The 18991-nt window shown below is 52.8% G+C and overlaps 1 protein-coding gene across 1 annotated transcript in view; it reads right to left on the bottom strand.

Annotated features, from left to right (window-relative positions):
- Positions 1-2669, bottom strand: part of EPS8L2 (EPS8-like 2) — a 35266-nt gene extending 32597 nt beyond the window's left edge. The window contains exon 1 of the mRNA XM_010078590.1: positions 2621-2669. Within this exon, the coding sequence (XP_010076892.1) occupies positions 2621-2669 (49 nt within the window). The remainder of the gene's footprint in view (positions 1-2620) is intronic.
- Positions 2670-18991: the final 16322 nt, after the last annotated feature.

Below are 18991 nucleotides of genomic sequence, written 5' to 3'. Positions count from 1 at the left end.
GCGGAGCCGGGGCTCGCACTGTGCAGGCAACCACAGACTCTTCCAGAATCTGGAGCTGAGCAAATGTGATGCCATTTTGCTAAGCGGGGAGGAAGGGATGAGCATCCTGCTGCCATGACAGCCAGGAAACTCCACTGAGGACCGCTGACCGCCTAGAAAGTGTGTCCAACTCTGATCTCCTCTGGTAGGGATAGAGCTGGGGGAGATATCTCGGGGCTTTAAGCCAATTTCTCTGCAGAATTCCCTGGTGACTTTAGAAATCTCTTTGCATCCCTCTGTGCTCATCACAGTGAAGAAGACACAGCTGCAGTGCTGCGTATTTGATGATCAAGGCGATTACAGCAGGCCAGGGGTGACACCAGAGCAGCTTTTTTTGCGAGGCTGTGCCCTGTACGGACCTACGCAGCCCTGTGAGTCCTTGATCCCCCAGAGCAGATCCCCCACCTCGGGGATCCCATCCAGGCGGCTTTCTGTGCACAGCCTGGAGCTGCTGCTCTGCTTCAGCCTCACTGCGATGCTTCTAAATATCACCCTGCAGGGTCTCAACCTGAGGTGGCTTTAATACTGACAGTAAGTCCCTGTCGATTCTGGGGACACCGTGCCCCTCGGATAGCAGTTGTGTCCCTGCAGTTGGCACTCCTGTCATGTTAGGCCAGCAATGAAGGGTCAGGTCCTTTCTTTGGAGGCCTGGCAGTGTACGCAGGCTGAGGGTCCAGCCTGATTACACTGGAGAAAAATGGAAATATGAAAAGTCTTGTAAGCTCTGATCATCCCTTAGCAGCATCATAATCACATTATCAAGGCCAGCTTGGCTTGATGTGATTTATTTCATTATGAAGCATAATTCTCCCTGGAATTTTAGTTCTTGCCTGCCCTCCACCCCCAAATGTGCCAGCTCACAGCAGAAATTAATGTTGGGGGAGGGAGGATCCGAGTGTGAAGGCTACTGAGACATTTAAATATTGGTTTAACACACGCTGAGTGTCCTTTGTTAACGCCATGCTGAATTAGCGGGGTGGGTTTCAAGTCCTGCCAAGCAAAAACCCTGTGGATGCGCTCATGCAGCACGGGGCTGAGCCAGCCGACAGCCGCTGATTTGTGCAGTAACTCACTGCACACCTCGTACTGCGCTTCAGAGGTGGCAGGGGAATAACGGGTAGTGGATTTACTCCTCGTGAGGATTTGGCCCATGGACTTACGGTCCTCATTTAAAGTTTGCTGGAATTTCTTTAGAGAGGTCTCAGCCCTGGTGAAATTTGCTTTTGGGGTGTGTCCATGCAAAAAAATTTAGAAGATGTAACTTGGTGTTGAAAATGAATTATTTGAGAAACTGTGTTTGCTTTAGGGGCAGTTTGCCAGCCCTTCCCTTTGCTAGCGTTTGCGGTGGAGGCACTGCAGAGCGGGCCCTGCTTGCCGTGCTGGGGCAGCCTTGTGCTCACAGTTAGATCCCACCCTGAAACCCCACCAATTAACCCTGGGCTGCCTCTGCCCGTGGGTGCTAACTGCACACGTGCCGTGTCTCCAGCACAGCTGTTGTCTCTCGGTTTCACTTTTACATGTCTCTGTACGGTTCCCTATTTACCTTACAACCGTAATCTTTCTGTCCCGTCAGATCTGCAGGAGCTTTCGGTGCACAGTGAAAGAAACAATGCTGTTAGAGGTAGGAGGAGCTCGTCTGAACTGACAGTCCTGTGTACAAAATACCCAAACGTTTCCACGCCTCATCCTCTTGCTCCTTTCTAGGCTTATCACGTGTCCTTTCATCTCCAGACAAGTGGCTGACACAGTCCAAACCCCCACTTGGCACCTGCCCACCGTGCAGCATCCAGGCCACAAATAGCCCTGGCCAGTAACACCCAATTTCTGTTCTACCGTTATGCCCACGTTTCACTTCTTTGCAGATAATGGGAGCTAACCATGACATTGTTTAACGCTGCATCCCCTAAGTACAGCCCCTGCCTTCCCACCAGTGCCCACTTCTCCCCAGGTAAGGTAGGTCCTGCGTGGGACACGGCTCCAGGCCACTCCAAGGCCAAGTCTTCCCCTGGGGTGCGTTAGGGGAGCTGCTATCATCAGGAATAACTGCTACTGATGCAGAAATGTTCTCTGTGGCTCTTCCCCCAGTGACTCGCAGGATCCTCTGGAGCTGGGGGGGTTATAAACCAGCTGCAGACCAGGCTCTGCACAAGTGCCCATCCTGCCCCTTCCCTCGGCTTCCCAAGAGCCAAAGGGCACTGGGGTTTTCATGGCTCGCTGGGTGGTTAAAAGAGGATAATCATTAACCTACTGAGGACAGTCTTTCTTTTGTTAGGCCCTTTATCAGGTTATCTTGCTAACATAACTGGAGAGGATCTGGGTGACGGGCGGGGGAGAGGGGAGGCAATGTTCTGCGTAGCTTGTCTGTTCTCACAAAATCACAGCTGTCCCCAGCACGGGAGGCGGTGGCACAGAGGTAAGGTGCGTGTTCGCTGCCCTGTCAGGCCAGCCTGTTACGTACGGAGGTCTGGATTCACGTGGCTGTGACTGAGTTCCAGCCTAAAGCTCCCCAACAGCTGCGTCCAGATCTCCAGAGGTGCTTTCGCTAGAGGAAACCTTGGATGTGTCTGTGGGCACGACTTACCGTACAGGTCCTTTGCGCTCAGCTTGGCAGCTCCGTCGGCTTTGCCCATGCTGCCGCTGTAACAGAAAGAGGGTACAAATAAACGTCAGCTCCCCGATCTTTCAACATCTGCCTTCACACTGCAGCTCACCCGGTGATCAGCACAGCTCCCCCTGCAACCCTGCCTGCTGTCCCCACCACAGGCACGTCTGAACCCCAGCAGCTGGAAACGGGAGACCGAGGAGCCCACCTAGGCCTGTCCCCACTAGAGTTACCCTCACATGCAGTGTCCCCGGAAGGACATCGCTTCTGGAGGGTGGCTCCTGGTCAGTGGGTTTGTCCCTGGGAGCAGCGTGGGTAAACGGAGACCCCTCCGTGTGATACCCGAGTCCACCTGGGCCTGAGGCTGTGTAAGTGTGAGATTAAGGTCTGTTATTACTGGACTCTTTGGAGATCAGAGAAACAGAATGGTTGGGGTTGGAAGGGACCCCTGCCGTGAGCAGGGACCTTCAGCTAGCTCAGGTTGCTCAGAGCCCTTGAAGGCAGGCGCTCAGGGGCAGAACATGTCCCATGTAACAATGTGGAAGGACGCAGTTGTGTGTAAACACTTGAGTTTTGGGGTGTTGGGTCTCTAAGCATGGTTACATCCCCTGTAGGACCACGTCCCGTGCCTGGGTCGTGCGTAGGAATGTGCAGCCAGGAGGTAACAGTGTTTTCTCCGGCTCAGGCCTGGCAGGGGAGGATCAAAGTGGGACCTCAGTGAGCCAGTGGGCGGCTGATGGCTCCTTTCTGCTGTGTCACCATGTCCTCCTGAGGGCAGGAGTGGTTCGTGGTGCTCACAGACCTACACCCTGCTCTCCAGAGAGCAGGAGTGTGCAGGAAGGCTGGCAGGAAGGGGTGGTGGTGCCAGCCGCGAGACGGAGGAAGCCCCCCATGGAGATGCTTACTTTGATGAGCCGGGGTTGCTGCTGAGGGATCCCTTGAGACTCATGTCGCTTCGCAGGACAGGCAACTGCAGCAGAAGCAGAAGAGACAGGGTTAGTGATTAGAACACGCTATCAGGTGATTTATCCGGATGCGCGCTGCCCTTCCCTCCTCTGGCCTGGGGTCTCTGAGCTGAGTGCTTGATGAGAGGCAGACAGGCTCAGGTCAGACTTTTTTCCTTCTCTTTCAGATAAAAATTATAAATAATGTGAGTGAAGAGAGATCCAGGCACTGCTCTGAGAGCAGAACTGCAAGGAAAAAAAAAATAGAAGGGAAAACAAGGTACAATAAAACCTGAGGGGATGCTTTGTATCGGCATCCAAGATATTCACCTCTGCTCTGGTGCATGAGTTGAAGGAAACCCAAGACAAGTCTTCAAGGTTTTTATTCACTTTTGGAAAGCTCTGCCCGTGGGCTGGGCACTCCACGCCTCTTTTCTGCTTTGCCTGGGTCAGATCCCGCTCACCTTATTATAAGATTGTCAGAATTCAAAGGTATGGCTTTAAAATGCTCGTCATTGGCCTAGAGGAGGAAATTAATCAGTGTCTTCAGTGGGATTTCCTGTGAGGGGACCTTTGAACGTGCTAGGCGTGTGCCAGGGGCTGCTGTGACAGGCAGCGGAGCTTCCTCGGAAAGGTTTTCCTTAGCGGAGTTTAGTCTGAAGCTTGTGTAATCCCTGGGGAATACTTTGGAATCATCCCTGGCACCTGGGATTTCCCCTCTGCTGCAGGGTTTGTATCCTCAGCAGAGCTCCCCTAGATTCTCCACGTATCCGTGTTTATTTCTTGTGTTGGAAACACTTGTGGTGGGTGCTGAAACACTCCCAGTGTTTCACGCTGAGGTGAGGGCAGCTGCAGAGTTTTCTCACTGATGTTAACGAAGCTGCACGCCTGTCAGAGGGGTGTATTTTGTGGCGATCCCGCTCTGCAGGTGAGGCACGCGGCTTGCGTGCGGGCTGCACAGCGGCACACGCGGGTACACACAGACTGTACGGAGGAGCCCGGCGTGTTTTGGGCTCAGCCTTACGGCTGTCAGCCTGCTTTGTGTCACAGTAATGCTCCTCAGCGCTGAGATGCTGTTAGAAATTACTTTGAAGTGCATTTCGTAGCTAGTATATGAGTTTTTCCTTTTTTCACCTCTCCTGTGGTTGATACTAAAGCCCATGCACACACACACACATGCAGACAGAAATTCATACACACGTTGGAATAGAAACTTGGTGTTCTGCCAACCCCTCTGAGTGTAATAAAACCCTCCCCTGTGCCCAAGCTTGGGTACCTGTGAATTTTTCCTCTGTTAATAGCTGTCTGCTGGTTTCCTTTTACAGTCCTCAAACTGTTCCTATCTCCCAGATCTCTGTGTGCATTAGCATAAGATACCTGGAAAAGGGAACGTGCTCTAATAAACCCAGCTCTGCTCTGTTTGCTTTGCACCATCTCATCACTTTAGTCCCTGGCTGATGATCATAGCTGGGAATGTTTCTGCCGCTTAATAGAATATTTCTGCCTCCTTTTCACCTGCTGTCCCAGGGCTGTGTCCTCAGTGGACTGAAATCCAGGTTACTCCAGCAGGAGTGGCGCCGAGTTTGGCCCATGGAGTTCAGAGCTTGCTCCCCGGCCCCAGCTGAGAAACAGCAGGAGGAACCAGGGGTGCAGCCGAGGTCACTCTAGTTTTTGTTTCTCCTTCACAAGCTCTGTCTGAAAGACAGGACTCCGGGGATCTGCTCCTGCTTTTAGAGGAACCCATCTGGTCAAACCCTTGGTGGCTGCCAGAGGAGCAGACCTTGTGGCAGGGGCAGAGACATTTCAGGGGCGTGCTCATTCTGACACATCCGATCGAGTGATCCCTGGGTCCATCTCGGCATTTATAACGCAGTAAACCCCAGTGTCCCCCCTCCCTTCGCCCAGCGCCGTTGGAAGGTTGTCCTCGCTTCCAGGGTGCCTGCATCTGCGAGAGCGCATGAGACTGGAAGCAGTGCGAGCGCCTGCCAAGTCAGCAGGTCCTTATCCTGCCGGGCTCCCTTTGTTTTATTTATTCATGCTATTTTCATTATTTAACCTTTGCCTAGTTCTTACTGCTGCTTTAAGGGCCATGTGTGTGTTTGAACTTGTGTTAATCGAAATGAGGGTGTGGTGTGATGCTGGCCAAGTTAAACCAGGACAGAGCCTCACGCCAGAGCTTTTAATTCAGTTTAAATTGCCTTTTATTAATTGAATCCTAGCTGGCAGGCTGGAGGAGGGGAGGGGTATGTTTCTGAGGAGCTGGAGGCTTTATAATGATTGTGCTAAACTGGGAGACAACCGGACTTGAATAAGGTGAAGAAGGGGCTGAGAATATTTCCCCTCTAAATGTGGATGGAGCCAAAGATAAGACACAAGGGACAAGATGGGGTTATGGCCAGCGGCCGGCTTTCCCCAGGTTTCCCTCTCCCTGTGGAGGCATCCCTAAGATCTCCAACAGTCTGCAACCTCTGACACAAATGTCACGTTCTCCCCACTGTCACTTCAGCTGCGGGTCACGCTTCCCTGATCAGAGGGTTCCTGATCTCTCTGATCTCCTTGCAGGGTGCGGCTGCTTTCTCCTCCTTCCCCAGCCGGGCGACCATGCACAGGAAGGGAGCGAGAGGCCATTTAGCTGTGCGATGTGTCGCCTTGACTCAGCCTTATCAAATCCAGTTCCGAGACCATCACCCCCTCTTTTGACAGTGCAGGGCAGTGTTTCTCGGTGGGTCACCATGCAAGCCGCCTCAGCCTTGCTCGTGAGCAGGGTGTTTAATGGGACAGGGCTCCAGCAGCGAGGCCAGGCTCAGATTCTGGCCGCGGGGACAGACGGCAGCACTGCGCGTCTGCTGGCGGGACTTTTAGGGGAAGCTTAACTGCCTGGCTGAATCCTGGCACCATGAGCTGTCCCAGGGCAGGAGATCTCACGTGCTGAAGCAGAGGGGGGCCCTGGAGATGCCAGCAGAGTCAGGGCTGGGGGACGTTGAGGTGGGTGAAGTCATGTTGTACTTTAAAGCAAAGGAAATCTCACTCCCTGACTTTCCGGACAGTCTTATCCTTGGAGGAGGTTGAATATCCTCCCAAAGACACATGGAGCTGTGATAGGAGCCTGGCATTGTTCTCTGTGCTCCATTTCTGTACTTTTATGGCAAATGGAAGCTGGCCATACATTGTTTTCACTTTCTTTGAGTCTCTTTGAAGAGGGAGCTGCAAGGTTGCAAGGGTGGAGAAGCTCTATGGGAGGGGAAGGATAATAGCTCTCTCTCCTCTTTGGGCTGATCGCTGCTATTGTTGTACATTGTTTTTATTAGGTGTACTTCTCCCTTGTCTGCTGTGGTCATACGTTTTTGTTCTTACAGCAAATGGAAAGGGATTGTGAAAAATTCTGGATTTTGGGTGAAGATTGGACAACTTGAAAATGTGAACTGCTAGTGTCTTTTTTAGGGCTGTTATTATCATCACTGCTAATAACAGTGGCAGCATCTACTGTCTGCGAGTCTTTCACCATGGGTCTAAGAACTTTTAAGACTGATCGGGCAGAGAGTGCTGGAGGAGGTTTGTTGGTATCAGGGGCCATTAGGATATATGATTGTCAGCGGCGGGGAAATGCTGGTCAAAACACAACAGCTTTTGCTGGAACAGCAGTAGAAAAATATAGCAAAACCCCCAAAACCTTAAAAACTGCTAAACTACCTCAGAGTAATACCAAGTTTTTCCTAGCATGCTCTGATCCATTTCTAAAAGACTTTGTCCTTGTTTCCATTAGTCATCCCCCTGAATCTGCCCGCTGTGACAGGACTCTGAATTGCCCACAAGCTAATATCGAAACACGTTTTCCTGCCTGTAGCCACAGTACCGATACTGATGCTTTAACCCATGTCTTACAACAAGGGGTCAAATAAGGCTTGATGTATGTAGCCTAAAGCCTTTCTAGACTGGGTTGGACCATCTGGGATGATGCCAACGTGCAAAGGGGTCTCTTATGCCCTGTCAAGTTGTCCCAAAGGTGGTGGTGAGGAATGGCTTCACCCTGCAGCCCGCGGGAGGTGCTGGAGGACGTGGTGAGGGAGGTCTCTGCACCAGGTATATTACAGGGCTTGGGCACTGGTGAGATATATGTGATGGAAACGCTGCCCAGGGGTCCTGCCTGGGGTGGGAGGGGGCAGGAATAACGAGGTGCCGCTGTCCCTGCACGCAGCCCGTGCCAGCTGGATGGGTCAGGCAGAAATGCTCGATTAGCAAAAGCCTGGGCAGTAACATAAAGCGTCAGTTAGAAACATTAGCTGGAGACCACATGATGTTATCTTTTAAACTTCCCAGGACAACAAAGCGCTGTCTGTTAGGGTTGCTGGGTGTTTGCAAAAGGGAGCATCATGCTGCCGAAAGCTGTTTGACGGACTGTCCTGCAAAGCTAAGTCTCCTTGTGCCCACAAAAGGGCAGAGGGAGCACAGGCACCATGATGTGTGTGTCCTGCACTTCACCTGCGTCTCCTGTGTCCCCCGTGATGAAATGACCCTTCTCCTGCTTTAAGTTGCTTTTCTGAACCTGCCGGTAGGGATGCCTGTCAGGGCTCACCAAAAGAAAGTCAGACCTGCTCGGTAGGGTGTCTGCCAGGAGCATGCACTCATAAAGAAAATTGTCTTTGGGTTAGAAAGCATCAGGGGAAACCCAAATCTAGAGCAGAGAGGCTGGCGGCCAAACAAATGAACATGTTGTTGCTGCTCCTTTGTAAAAGCAAGGAAGGATCATGTCTCATCCTAAGACTGAAATTTCCAAACCCTGTCTTTGCAAATCAGGCCCTGCAAATCCTGGTGGTTCAGTGGGGCCAAGCTGGCACCTCATGACTGTTTTAACCTGTTGCTGGTGATTCCTGCTTTGACGAGGGGAACACATCCAACTGATATTTCCCAGAGAGTCCAGTGACCCTAGGAGTCCCCATTCTTATCTGCACTGTTTGAGATGTCTTTTCAGTGCCCCAGATTTTGGAAAGTGGTGAGTCCTGTTGTTCCTTCCTTCCTCCCTCCCACCCGTGGCACCTTTGCAAGTTATCTTTTCAGTGACGGAGCCACTCGAGATCAGGGGTCACTGTGGGAACACGCTGTGGAAGAATGCACGTGCAGTTTAAGGGTGTGCGTGGCATGTAGCGTGTGACACCAGTTGGAGTCACAGCTGCTAGGTGTCTCTGAGGAACACTCCCTGCTTTGTACAGGGGATGTTTCACATTGCGGAGATTCTCCAGAAGACAAGCACCTGGGTAAATACAACCCGCCCAAGAGGTCAGCGTAGGGCTGAGCAAAGATGAGCCAAGTGTTCTTCAGGCTCCACGGGAGAAGCAGCAGCAGTGCTTTAGGCTGAGGCTCCTCGGATCTACAGCCACCCTCTGCCGGCTGTGCTGGGCCCCGATTGCCACTTTTTATTTGAGAGTTCCTCCCTCCTTCTGCACTGTGCCCTTCCATGCTGTGCCCAAATATTGCAGAGCACCAGGATAAGATGTGTGCCCATTGCTGAGGATCACACCCCAGCATCCTGTGCCTTGTTCACTCGTCGCCTCAGAAACAATAATTTGTGCTTAAAAAGTATTTCCTGAGAAAATGTTCAGGTGGACTTCCCAGCGCTGAGAGGGGAACACCCACGCGCTTGTCCGGCAGCTGAGCTGCGCACGAGCGGTCCCTGGATGACCACGCAGCCGTGCTAGATGGCATGGGGATTGGGAGGCAGTGCAGCTGCTGGCTTCACTGTTGATCCCTCAAGGGGCCAAAATAGAGTCTTGGGAGTTAACGCTCAGAAACGCAAACCAATACCGTGGAGCAAAAGTGCCAATATTTACAAATTCCTGCTTTGAGATTCACAAACTACCCAGAGAGAGGAAGAGAAGTTCCCCCCCACGCCCCCCAGGCACATACACATACCCCCACGCTTGTGCGTGGCTCTCTCCAGCCTGTATGGGATACGCAAACAGACCTTAATTTAGGTCCGGGTCAGGAGTCCAGGCAGCGCTGGAGGCTCTTGGTGCCCGCAGAGGTCGGTGTGGAAGAGGACGGCTCCGCAGGCTAGCTGAACCAAACTAGGAGCTTTTATATTCCTGCCAGAAGGTAAAACCTTCCTTCAAGAAATACAACCAAAAGCAAGTCTAGACAGTGCCTTGCTCTATAAATACGCAGGGAAAAGGCACAAATAGCCACAGTCTCCAAGAGCTTGGGAAAAACTGGAAGCTGAGTCCGCCACCCCTCTGAAAGATGTGTTTGCAGAGTCCCGGTGCTGAGTCACTGCTCCTGAATTTACACTTTTCCTCTCTGTTGGAGGAATCCCGCAGAAGCTGGGTGGAGGAAAAACACAGATCAGGTCGGGGCCTGCTGCGTGTCTGCGGAGCCCATCTCTTGCCAGGGGTACTGAGCTGAGCGTTATCTGTGCCTGGGCTGCTGGTTAGCAAGCTTGAGAACCAGGCCCTGAAATAGAGGCTTTTGGAAGGATGGATGAGCGTGCCTTGTATAAAAGCTCAGTAAATGGCTTAAACTAAAAGATCTCAGTTCAGAACTACCCGAATGGGAGAAAGTGTAATGGGAGTCACTTGCACTCCCCAGGATGAAAAAACGTGATGTGTTCCCTAGATTTCCCGGGAAGGGAAGAGTATTCTGGGGAATTCTGTAGCTTTTTTCCTCTGACCGGTTTTCCTTTGTGCCCACACCTTCTGTGAGCAAAGCCTGTCTCCTCGCCCTGCGACTGGCACCACGCAGCTCCCTGGGAGGCTGCTGCCGGCTGCGGGACTGTCTGGGCAGGATGGGAGGGCAAGGCTGGGGGGCTCCAGCCATGTGCACCAGTGCTGGCAGGACTCATGGGCGCAGCATGCCTGGTACCCAGAAAGTTTGCTGAAGAAATGCACTGGTAGTTGTCATGCTGAAGGTTTCTCTGTCCTGTGTCCTTATTCAATCCCCCACCTCCAAAATGATCCCTTTTTCCTAGCTGGGTGCTAGGCTCTGGGAGCTGGATCGCGGGCAGCAAGGGGGTTGTAGCTGTGATTTTTAGAAGGAGGGAAGGATTTGACGCTGCGACTCTTCTGATGAAAGGGATCTTTTTTAATTTCTCTGTGTGGAAATCAGGACATGGATGGCAGGCCAGTAAAAATAGGGAGTGACTCTGCATGTGTGTGTGTCATGTTCCAGAGCAGGCACTGCCCTGCTCTGCTCCAGCCCGGCCTGAAGGAGGGCATTGAATCGCCTCCGTGTTCAGGCCGAACACCAAAACCCTGCGCGTAGCTGGCAGCGTGCTCGTGTCTCCTGGCTGCCAGCGCCGACTCCCACAGCTGTACCTCACGTGCACCTCACTGTATAGTGAGAATATCTCTCGTTTCTCTTATGGCTTTTCCAGGCTCGAAGGCATTTGTGGAACAGCTGGGAGGCTCGGGAAAAGGCTGGACTGGTGGGGCAGGATGAGGCCAGGGATGGAGAAGGTGTAAGGGTTCCTGCTGTGTCCCTGCTGCTTCCCGCAGTGATGTTAAGGCTCTGAGGGCACAGCAAAGCCTTCTTCTTTATGGTGGGACTTCAAGGAGAAAACGCTGATTTGCTCAGGGCTGTCACATCCGTGCTCGGAAGGTGATGGTGTGTCTATGCAGCCAAACTGCTTCCTCCAGAAGCTTTACAGCTGTCTGGTCCAGCTGTCAGCTGCCACGTCTACACCGACAGCACACTACTAATGCCTGGGTGATCCTTGCTGGCTCCCGATGGATATCAGTCATTTATTGCTGGCTGTGGCCATAGGTAGGTAAGAGGTTGGCCTTTGCTGTCACTACAGCTTTGAGCTAGTCACTCAAGTGCCTTAATTGTTCATTAAACAATTGCATTAATGTGTAAGTACCCTGTGACCCCACCTCATGTTAGTACCGTGCAATCCTTACAAGCTAGTCTCAGCAGTCCTAGTTTGTCATTGCTTTTACAGGAGAGCCATAAAAATAAATAATACAAAAATACATTTGGCAGGCTGCTTCATTTTCCACGTTACTTCCCAGCAAAGGCCCTAGCCCCAGGAGGACCGTGATGCTTAAACCTGAGCATCGCTTGCCTGGCTAGTGCCAGCCCAAATGGGGCTGAAATGCTCCAAGAAAGGGTGACTGGGTGGTAAGGCTGGTCCCGCACCAGCCCTCAGGAGGGGCAAGAAGTTTTGTCTGTAAATGAACTCGTCCATGCTGATGGGTTCGTGAGCAAGACAGAGGCGTTGAGCTGGATGGGACATTTCCACCACCTCCTCCTAAAGGAAGGGCATTCTTGGTCACTCCCTGAGACGCTGACTCACTTGCCTGGGCGAAATTCAGGCATGAAGCAGGACAGTCAGTGCGCCAAGAGCCTCTTCTCCATCAGAGAAGAGCTTGTTATTTGGCTCAGAGCCACTTTGGGGGCCAGGTTTAGCTGCAGTTTGTCATCTTGAAGTCTTTGGGCTTGCAGTGAGGTTGGTAAATCTGAACAAAGAAATACGGACCTCCCGTAGGAAGGTCACACCGTGGTGTCTTTCCCCAAAGAACGGGGAAGGCTGCAGCCCGTCTCCCTCTGCCTCCACCAGCGAGTAGCTATTGCACTCTGCTCCCTACTCCCTTTCCAAATGTCTGCCTACAACAGCTGGGGCTTGGGAAGCTAATGCATCGATAATTTTCATTTCCTGCTGTAAACCTTGCCCTGGGGTTTTTGCTGGGAGGGTGGGGTGGAAGATTTGAGGGAGAAGATTCGTCTCTTGAAAATCACATTTGATGTTTAAGGCTTTTCCAGCCTTCTTTACGCTAATCACAACATTCATTGCCATCTCTTCCCACCCCATTTTGTGCTTCCTACTCATATCCTGCCTGCGTATTTTTGGCCATTTGCTAACAATTAATTTGAGCTAAAACTTGGCACAAGGGAGCTTGGCTCTGAGTGTCACTGCAGGAGAACTGACATCAGTTTAACCAGCTCAGTGACTTGGTGGAACCATGCTCCCAGAGACGTGGCAGGGTTCGGGTCAGCCTTTGGCGCAGCAGGGGTTCCTTACAGGGTGTGTTCAGCCCCCCAAAAGCCGCTGGGGCTCCGACCAGGTATCTTTCCTCTGATGCAGGCAACAGCCACATCCCCCAAGCACTGCAAGCACAGAGGGGGAGCGGGGTCTCACCAGGGGGCTGCTGCTGGGTCCCTCAACCCTCTTACCCCAGCCTGCCCTGAGATCCCAGCTCATGTACTGGGAGCTGGAGCAGAGCACCGGCAGCCAGACCTGGTCCCAGCCTGTGTGACAGAAATAAACGTGGGTGCTGGCAGACCACAGCTCACTGCTGGGGGGACTTTGCTGACACACCCCTGAGCTCCTGGCTCGGGAGCTGGGATCAACAAGGGTGTATCATCCACGGGGCTCGGGGAGCAGGCTGTGCTGCTGAGGGAGGGAAAAAGCCCAAAATGGCCATGTGGCAGCTCTTGGGCATTTTTTAGTCGTAGTCTAATCTAGCTTTTTTCTTTCTGTTGTTGGTATTTTTGTATATGTCAGGGTAGATAAAATTCTATGTGCAAAATGGTGATTTATCACTTTGCAGTCATCTCTGAAAGGCAGAAATGGGAGTTCGTCAAAATGTGCGGCTGGGAATGGCTGAAGCGGCATCGCACCATGCGTGCAGGTGAACGCTGGGCTTTTACAGGTGGTCATCTGGCATCTGGGTTGATTTCTGACGTTTAGGCTTTCAGTAAAGCAACCAGGCTCTGTGGTTGAGGCTGACGGGAGGGCGTTTTGGCACATGAACAGCCAGTTACACAGTAACCAGAACAGTCCCATGGGAGATCATGCCAAAAACAAAAAAATATGTTCTCTTTGGCCTTTGTTTCATTTAGAATAGAAGGATGTTTGAGGCTGGGTTTATCAACAGAATTTAAACGGCAGTTTCTAATCTTATGGTGCAGAAATGTTTTAACAATCTTGCTGCAAAAAAAATTTAATCTCCTGCAAGGGCAAGGAACACAAAGCACAATCGGTCCCTGCAGCAGAGGCCTGGGCTGAGAGTCTGCGGGGGCAGCCTGCGAGCTGGGCTGGGAGAAACCGGGGGTGGTCCCAGGGCTGGGAAGGGGAGAGAAGAGTTTCCTGCCATGTCTTAAAGAGGAAAGGTTTCACTAGCCATTCCCGCGTGCCCACAGAGTCTTGGCACAGGGATTTCCAGTCCTGAAAACCTAAAGCTCTGGTTTTGAGAGGGACATAGAGCCTCTGACTGAACGGAGAAACCAAAGTCATTTACCCTCCACCTCCGCAATACCAGCTTTCCTGACAGAGGTGCAACCCTGGTAGCTAGCCCTCCTGCGCAGCTCTCCTTCAACTGTAGATAAATACATGTACGTGTTATTTTTAGCCCTTTCAGTAATTCCCCTTCCTGGCCTGGCTTTGGCGGGGACGCAGCCCTCCTGCCCACAGCTAGAGGATATCACCAGCCTTTCATGGAGATGCACGCTGAGGCGTGTGCAGCGCTGGTGCACCTCGGCTGGTGGGACTCACTTGGGCTCCAACAAAGTGCCATTCCTGTGCTCCTCAGTCCTGCCCTGGGGGCTAACCGTGGGCAAGAGGTTAGTGTGGGCAAACTGCTGAGCTGGATGTCGTGAGCTAACCTGGTCCTCTTTTAGCTCGAGTTGTTGGGGGACAGGATTCTGAGACGAGAGGACCTGAGTGTCCATCACCCATGCGGCGCTGGAGCGGAGCATGGCTGCTGCGAGCAGCATCTTGGCATCTGCGTGCACTTTTCTTGGCAAGGACCGGCTACGTTGGAGTCGGCATCACACACTGCGCTTTAGGGAAAATACCCGGGACTGCCAAGGGTGGTGACAGCCCCAATCTCTCCTGCAGTCTTCTCCGCTGCTTTAGATTGTTCTTGTAACCTTTGACCGTTTGCTGGCGAGGTCTTGGCAGGCAGGGAGCAGGGAGCAGCAGTGTCTCTGGGCTTGTGCCAGGTGTGGAGCAGATGTTCTGGGGACCTGTCTGGTCTCGTTTGTATGTGACTGTGGAAGGCGGGCTTTGACCACTCCACTTCTTTCTTCAGCCACTCTCAGTCCTCACTTCCTGGGCTGTAGTTAACCTTGCACATCATTTCCACTGAGCAGTCACTGGGGCTGGAGCTCCTCTCCTCTCTCCCACCCTCCCGTTTGGCTCAGAGGAGCCAGAGACTGCGACCTGGCCATGGGCTGGTCCATCGCCTCTCCATCAGCCGTGCTCAGGTCCCGCTCGGGTGGCAGGTTGGGAGCACACACACGGCTGTAGCACATGCGGATGCCCAGAGGAGAGGACAAGAACAGGACAGGCACACGGGGAGCCTCTCTGCAAAGTTTCCCAGCCTCCAGCAGTGGGATTTAAGAGCTCTCGGTACCCTTTTTCATCCCTGAAATTGTCCAACTGCATTTGGCCAGCCTGTGTAAACTTTTGACATCCTGAATGGCCTGTGGCAAGATGCTTCCCAGCTGGGCTCTGCACGGTGTGCTCAGCCATCTCCTTTTGTGTATGCCGCACTTGCCAGCTGCCAGTTCTGTGGGATGCCCCCCAGCTCGGTTATCAGCAAACAGCTGCTCCTTCTTCACCGTCTCCGTGCCACGGGCAGTGTTGCAGATCCCGAGGAGAGCAGCACCTCAGCTGTCTGTCCCAAGCTGAAGAGTATGGGAGGTTTCATAACGCAGGTCACATATATGGGGGCCCTTCCTTCTTTGTTTTTAAGCTCAGAGCAGACACAGCAGCGCAGAGAAGCGGTGAGAGAAGGGTGCTTCTATGTCAGGAGGATTGCTCAGGCAGCTGATGGCCCGACCACACCTAAGGAGTTATCTGCTGGTGCTGGCAGGGCCAGCAGTGCGCACAGCTCTGCTACATTTACTCTTTTTCCTGCTCCTGCCTAGGTTACTGCAGCGGCTCGGCTGACTGAGCTGAAGCTTTTCTGGCATTTGATTTTTCAGCTGATGAAACTTTATCAACTTTTTTTTTCCAAGCACTAGCAACTCATAACAACAAACCTGACAGTCCTACAGGTCCAGAATTAACCCCGAGAGCCTCTCATGTCACGTTTACTCTCCCACCCTGCCCTTTCTATTGCAAAAAAAGGGGGGTAAAAATCCAACCCAACGTTTTCCCCATGTTATTCACTTCCAGCCTACTCTGGCTTCATTTGAGTGCCTGGCTGGAGTCAGTGTGTGCCTGGATGCTGGACCGGACCCTCCCTTCACCAGCCTGGGTTCTCGGCTATCGAAACTCTGCGGGGCAGCTGGAGAATGCTGACTTACACCGTTTGGGAATCAGCCCTTTGACTTCAGTGGGGCAAGTTGGTGTTTCCATAACTCAAATGTACTAGCATCCTGCAGTTCAGAAGGGTTTGTTTTCTTGGGTGTTGGAAAAATAGAGGTGAATCAGCAATGCACCTGCCTGCGCGGTCAGGTACCAAGCCCATCTGGAGATCAGCTAGAGATGCTGGCGTCCAGGTGCCTGGGGTACAAGACTCCTCCTGCACAACTCTGCTGTGGTCAGTGTACGTCGGCTGAGGAACCATCCCCTGCTGCCTAACCTTACACCAGGCAGGCACCCTCCACGCCTGCACAGGCTGCCTGGATACGTGTTATTGCTCTCCCTTCTTCAAGGAGCTGTGAAAGTCCCATATCTCAACCTAGAAGCAACGCCAAGAGCATCAGGTCCTGAAAACAAGACGAACTGCCTTGCTGTGTGAAAGTGAGCGTTACAGATTAACCTGCGGGAATGGCCAGGGACAAGTCCATTCGCTTCTTCCCCAGAGGAAAGCACTAATGTCTTTCTAGGGAACAGAGAGGTTTTAATTAGTGCTCCCTTCTGCATAAAGCCTGGCCCTCCTCCTCTGTCTCCTCAGATGAACACAACTATAATTAAGAGGCAGCAGTGTCAGGAATGAGAGCAGGCTCCAGCCTGTGATTTATTAAGGGATGTTGTGGGTGCAATTACCTTTCTCTCTTCTCCTCTCCCCAGTGTTTTTATAAAGTGAATTTACTGATGAAAGGAGTGTCTCGGGCTCAGGCAAATGGATGCCTCTGTTTATCTATGGCACGGACAGAGCAAGGGCAGTCACTGCATTTTCCTCCATACGGATACCACTGAAAGCCTCCAACCTGACTGGGAGGATTTTGTGTCCACAAGTCGCAGTTCTGGCCTAAACCCCGACCCTTTGTGACTGCCTGTGACCACCCACCCGCACCCTCCTTATTGCCAACCATCTCCTGCCGGCAGTGGTGGGATGAGGAGTGACCCCAAAGAGTCCTGTTGGTGGTAACAAGGAGGGAGCAGCAGACTAGGAGAAGCCCTTGCGTTGAACACAGCACTGAGATAGGTCAGGGTTTAGGTTTTGCTTTCTGTTTGCTGGTGCGGGAATCTGGGGGAGCCCACGGCACTGGGTGGCAGCTCTAGTTCTCCTGGCAGCCAACACCTCTAACACACGAAGAGGTTAGAGCTCTTGGCTCCCAGATAGTTCCCACTTCTGGTCATCTTCAGCGAAAGGAAAGTTACGTGTAAATAGTCTGGGGAGGGTTATGTTGACTTGGACTGTGCCTGATTGCTTGATCGTAATCGCCGTCCCACCAGTGTCAGTATTTCACTTTTTCTGAATTACTCAGTGATGGCGAGCATTACTGCTGGGTGGCTGAACTTTGGTTTATTGCCTTTCAGATGGTCTGCACTTTACCTTTGTAGGATATAAATCTGGACAGGCTGAGACTGATAAGACAGAGGGGAAAGAAAAAGAAAAAGGAAGCAAGACGAACAAAATTCAAGCAAGTTCAAATTTTGAAAAGCTTTTTGGGGACAGTACCCCAACTGGAAACCAAGAAAAGGAAAGCAAGGTGGTGCTGAAAGACCCCAGCCCACCAAACGTGGAGTGTTACTATTCCACCAGCCATCAAAAAAGCTGCCTCCGCCTGGGGCAAGGCTGGGCTGGCGGGCTGTGAGCCACGGGGGCTCATTTGTGCCACACCTGCTCGTCGCGACAGCCAGGGCTGTTGCAAAATCCTGTCCACTGCCCCTTCCTGCCCTGGGTCTTGGTGCCTGTTTCCCTGGCGGTGCTCAGCTCCTCCATCCCAGCTGGAATACCTGAGAGAAGCCGTGGCAGTGTACTGGGGAGTGGGAAAGGGGAGGTGGGTAGGTGGGCTAATGCCTCAGTGGGCAAAGACGCAGCCACGGTCTGGGTGTGAGAATGTGCCCCTGGCACCTGAGGTGAGGGTTTCTGGCACATGAGACGTGTTTGCCTATCTCGAGAGGGTAAGGAAAACCTTTGTGGGAGATGCTTGTGCGCGGGGTTGATTTGTGACCCCCCTTCTGTAGGCAGCGATGGATGGAAGGGCATGGAGCTGCCCTGCTAGCCGGGGCTGCACCGTGCCCCCTGGTCTGACATGGGGCAGCCCAGCCTCTGCCGTCAGCCTCTTGTGCAGAGGTGAGGGTCCCCAGCGCAGCCGTGCCTGCGGGAACAGTCACCTCCGGGCCTTGCTTGGTGCTTCAAACTAGCTCAGGGCCAGAGGAGCTTGTCTGGCCACCTCAGTCACTGTTCCGGGGCAGCTGAGCAGGCAGAGCCTGCGAATCCCTCCCTTTGGTGTCCTCTTCCCCTGGCTTGGGAAGCTTTTGGTCTTCTCCCCCAGCAGAACCCTGGTGACAGAGAGCACGTTGCAGTAACGCCCTTGGGAGCACTTGGGGAATGGGAAGAAGGGCTGGGGCTCCTGGGGAATTGCAGTGCAGGTGAAAGGGGAAGATCTCCAAACCAGTCCAGTGCTCAGCTACACACCCTTCCCTCCCTTCTTAATTGCCATTCCTCCTGATTTATTTTCTTTTATAAAGATACCGGGGCTTTTTTGGTTATCCCCCCAGCATCGTGCGTTTCAGGCTTGCAGGCGGCACTGTCCCCAGCCCGGGAGAGGGGAAGCCTCTCGCTGCCTTGGGAAAGGACGAGCTCTCGCCTTGTGCACAGAGGTGGCCTTGTTCCTGTGGGAACAGCGCAGGGACACCAATGCATGGGGTCAGATCTCCATGGGATCCCCTTCAGCTCCCTCTTGGCAGTGATTTGATGCAGGGGAACTAAATATTTTAGGGATGGGTGACAGCATGTTTTTCCCTGAGCTTGCCATTTGAAACCCACTCTGCTCAGCCAGAGCTGTTGTTCGCAGCCTCCCCACTCCATGGTGGGGCACGTGAAATCCCTGATGGTCCCCTCTGCTGTAACCCTGATGGTTGAAAAGCTGCGTGGGCTGGTGGGCAGGTGGGGATCCGGGAGCTGAACTGTGATCACAGGCCCCCAGGGCCTCCTTGGATCCCATCTTCTGCATCACTCAGGCGTCGTACAGTTGCAAGGACTCTCCTAGAACAGTCGGATGAGCAGGGAGGGTTTCTGAAGTCCCACCCTTCCCCTCCCTTCGAGTGGGAGGCATGAATACCTCCTGGGCA

Source organism: Pterocles gutturalis, unplaced genomic scaffold, assembly GCF_000699245.1.
Source record: "Pterocles gutturalis isolate BGI_N339 unplaced genomic scaffold, ASM69924v1 scaffold7663, whole genome shotgun sequence".
In the NCBI taxonomy this organism is placed as follows: Eukaryota; Metazoa; Chordata; class Aves; order Pterocliformes; family Pteroclidae; genus Pterocles; species Pterocles gutturalis.
The sequence above is the reverse complement of the archived record's forward strand: the minus strand, read 5'-3'. Positions and strand labels throughout refer to the sequence as shown.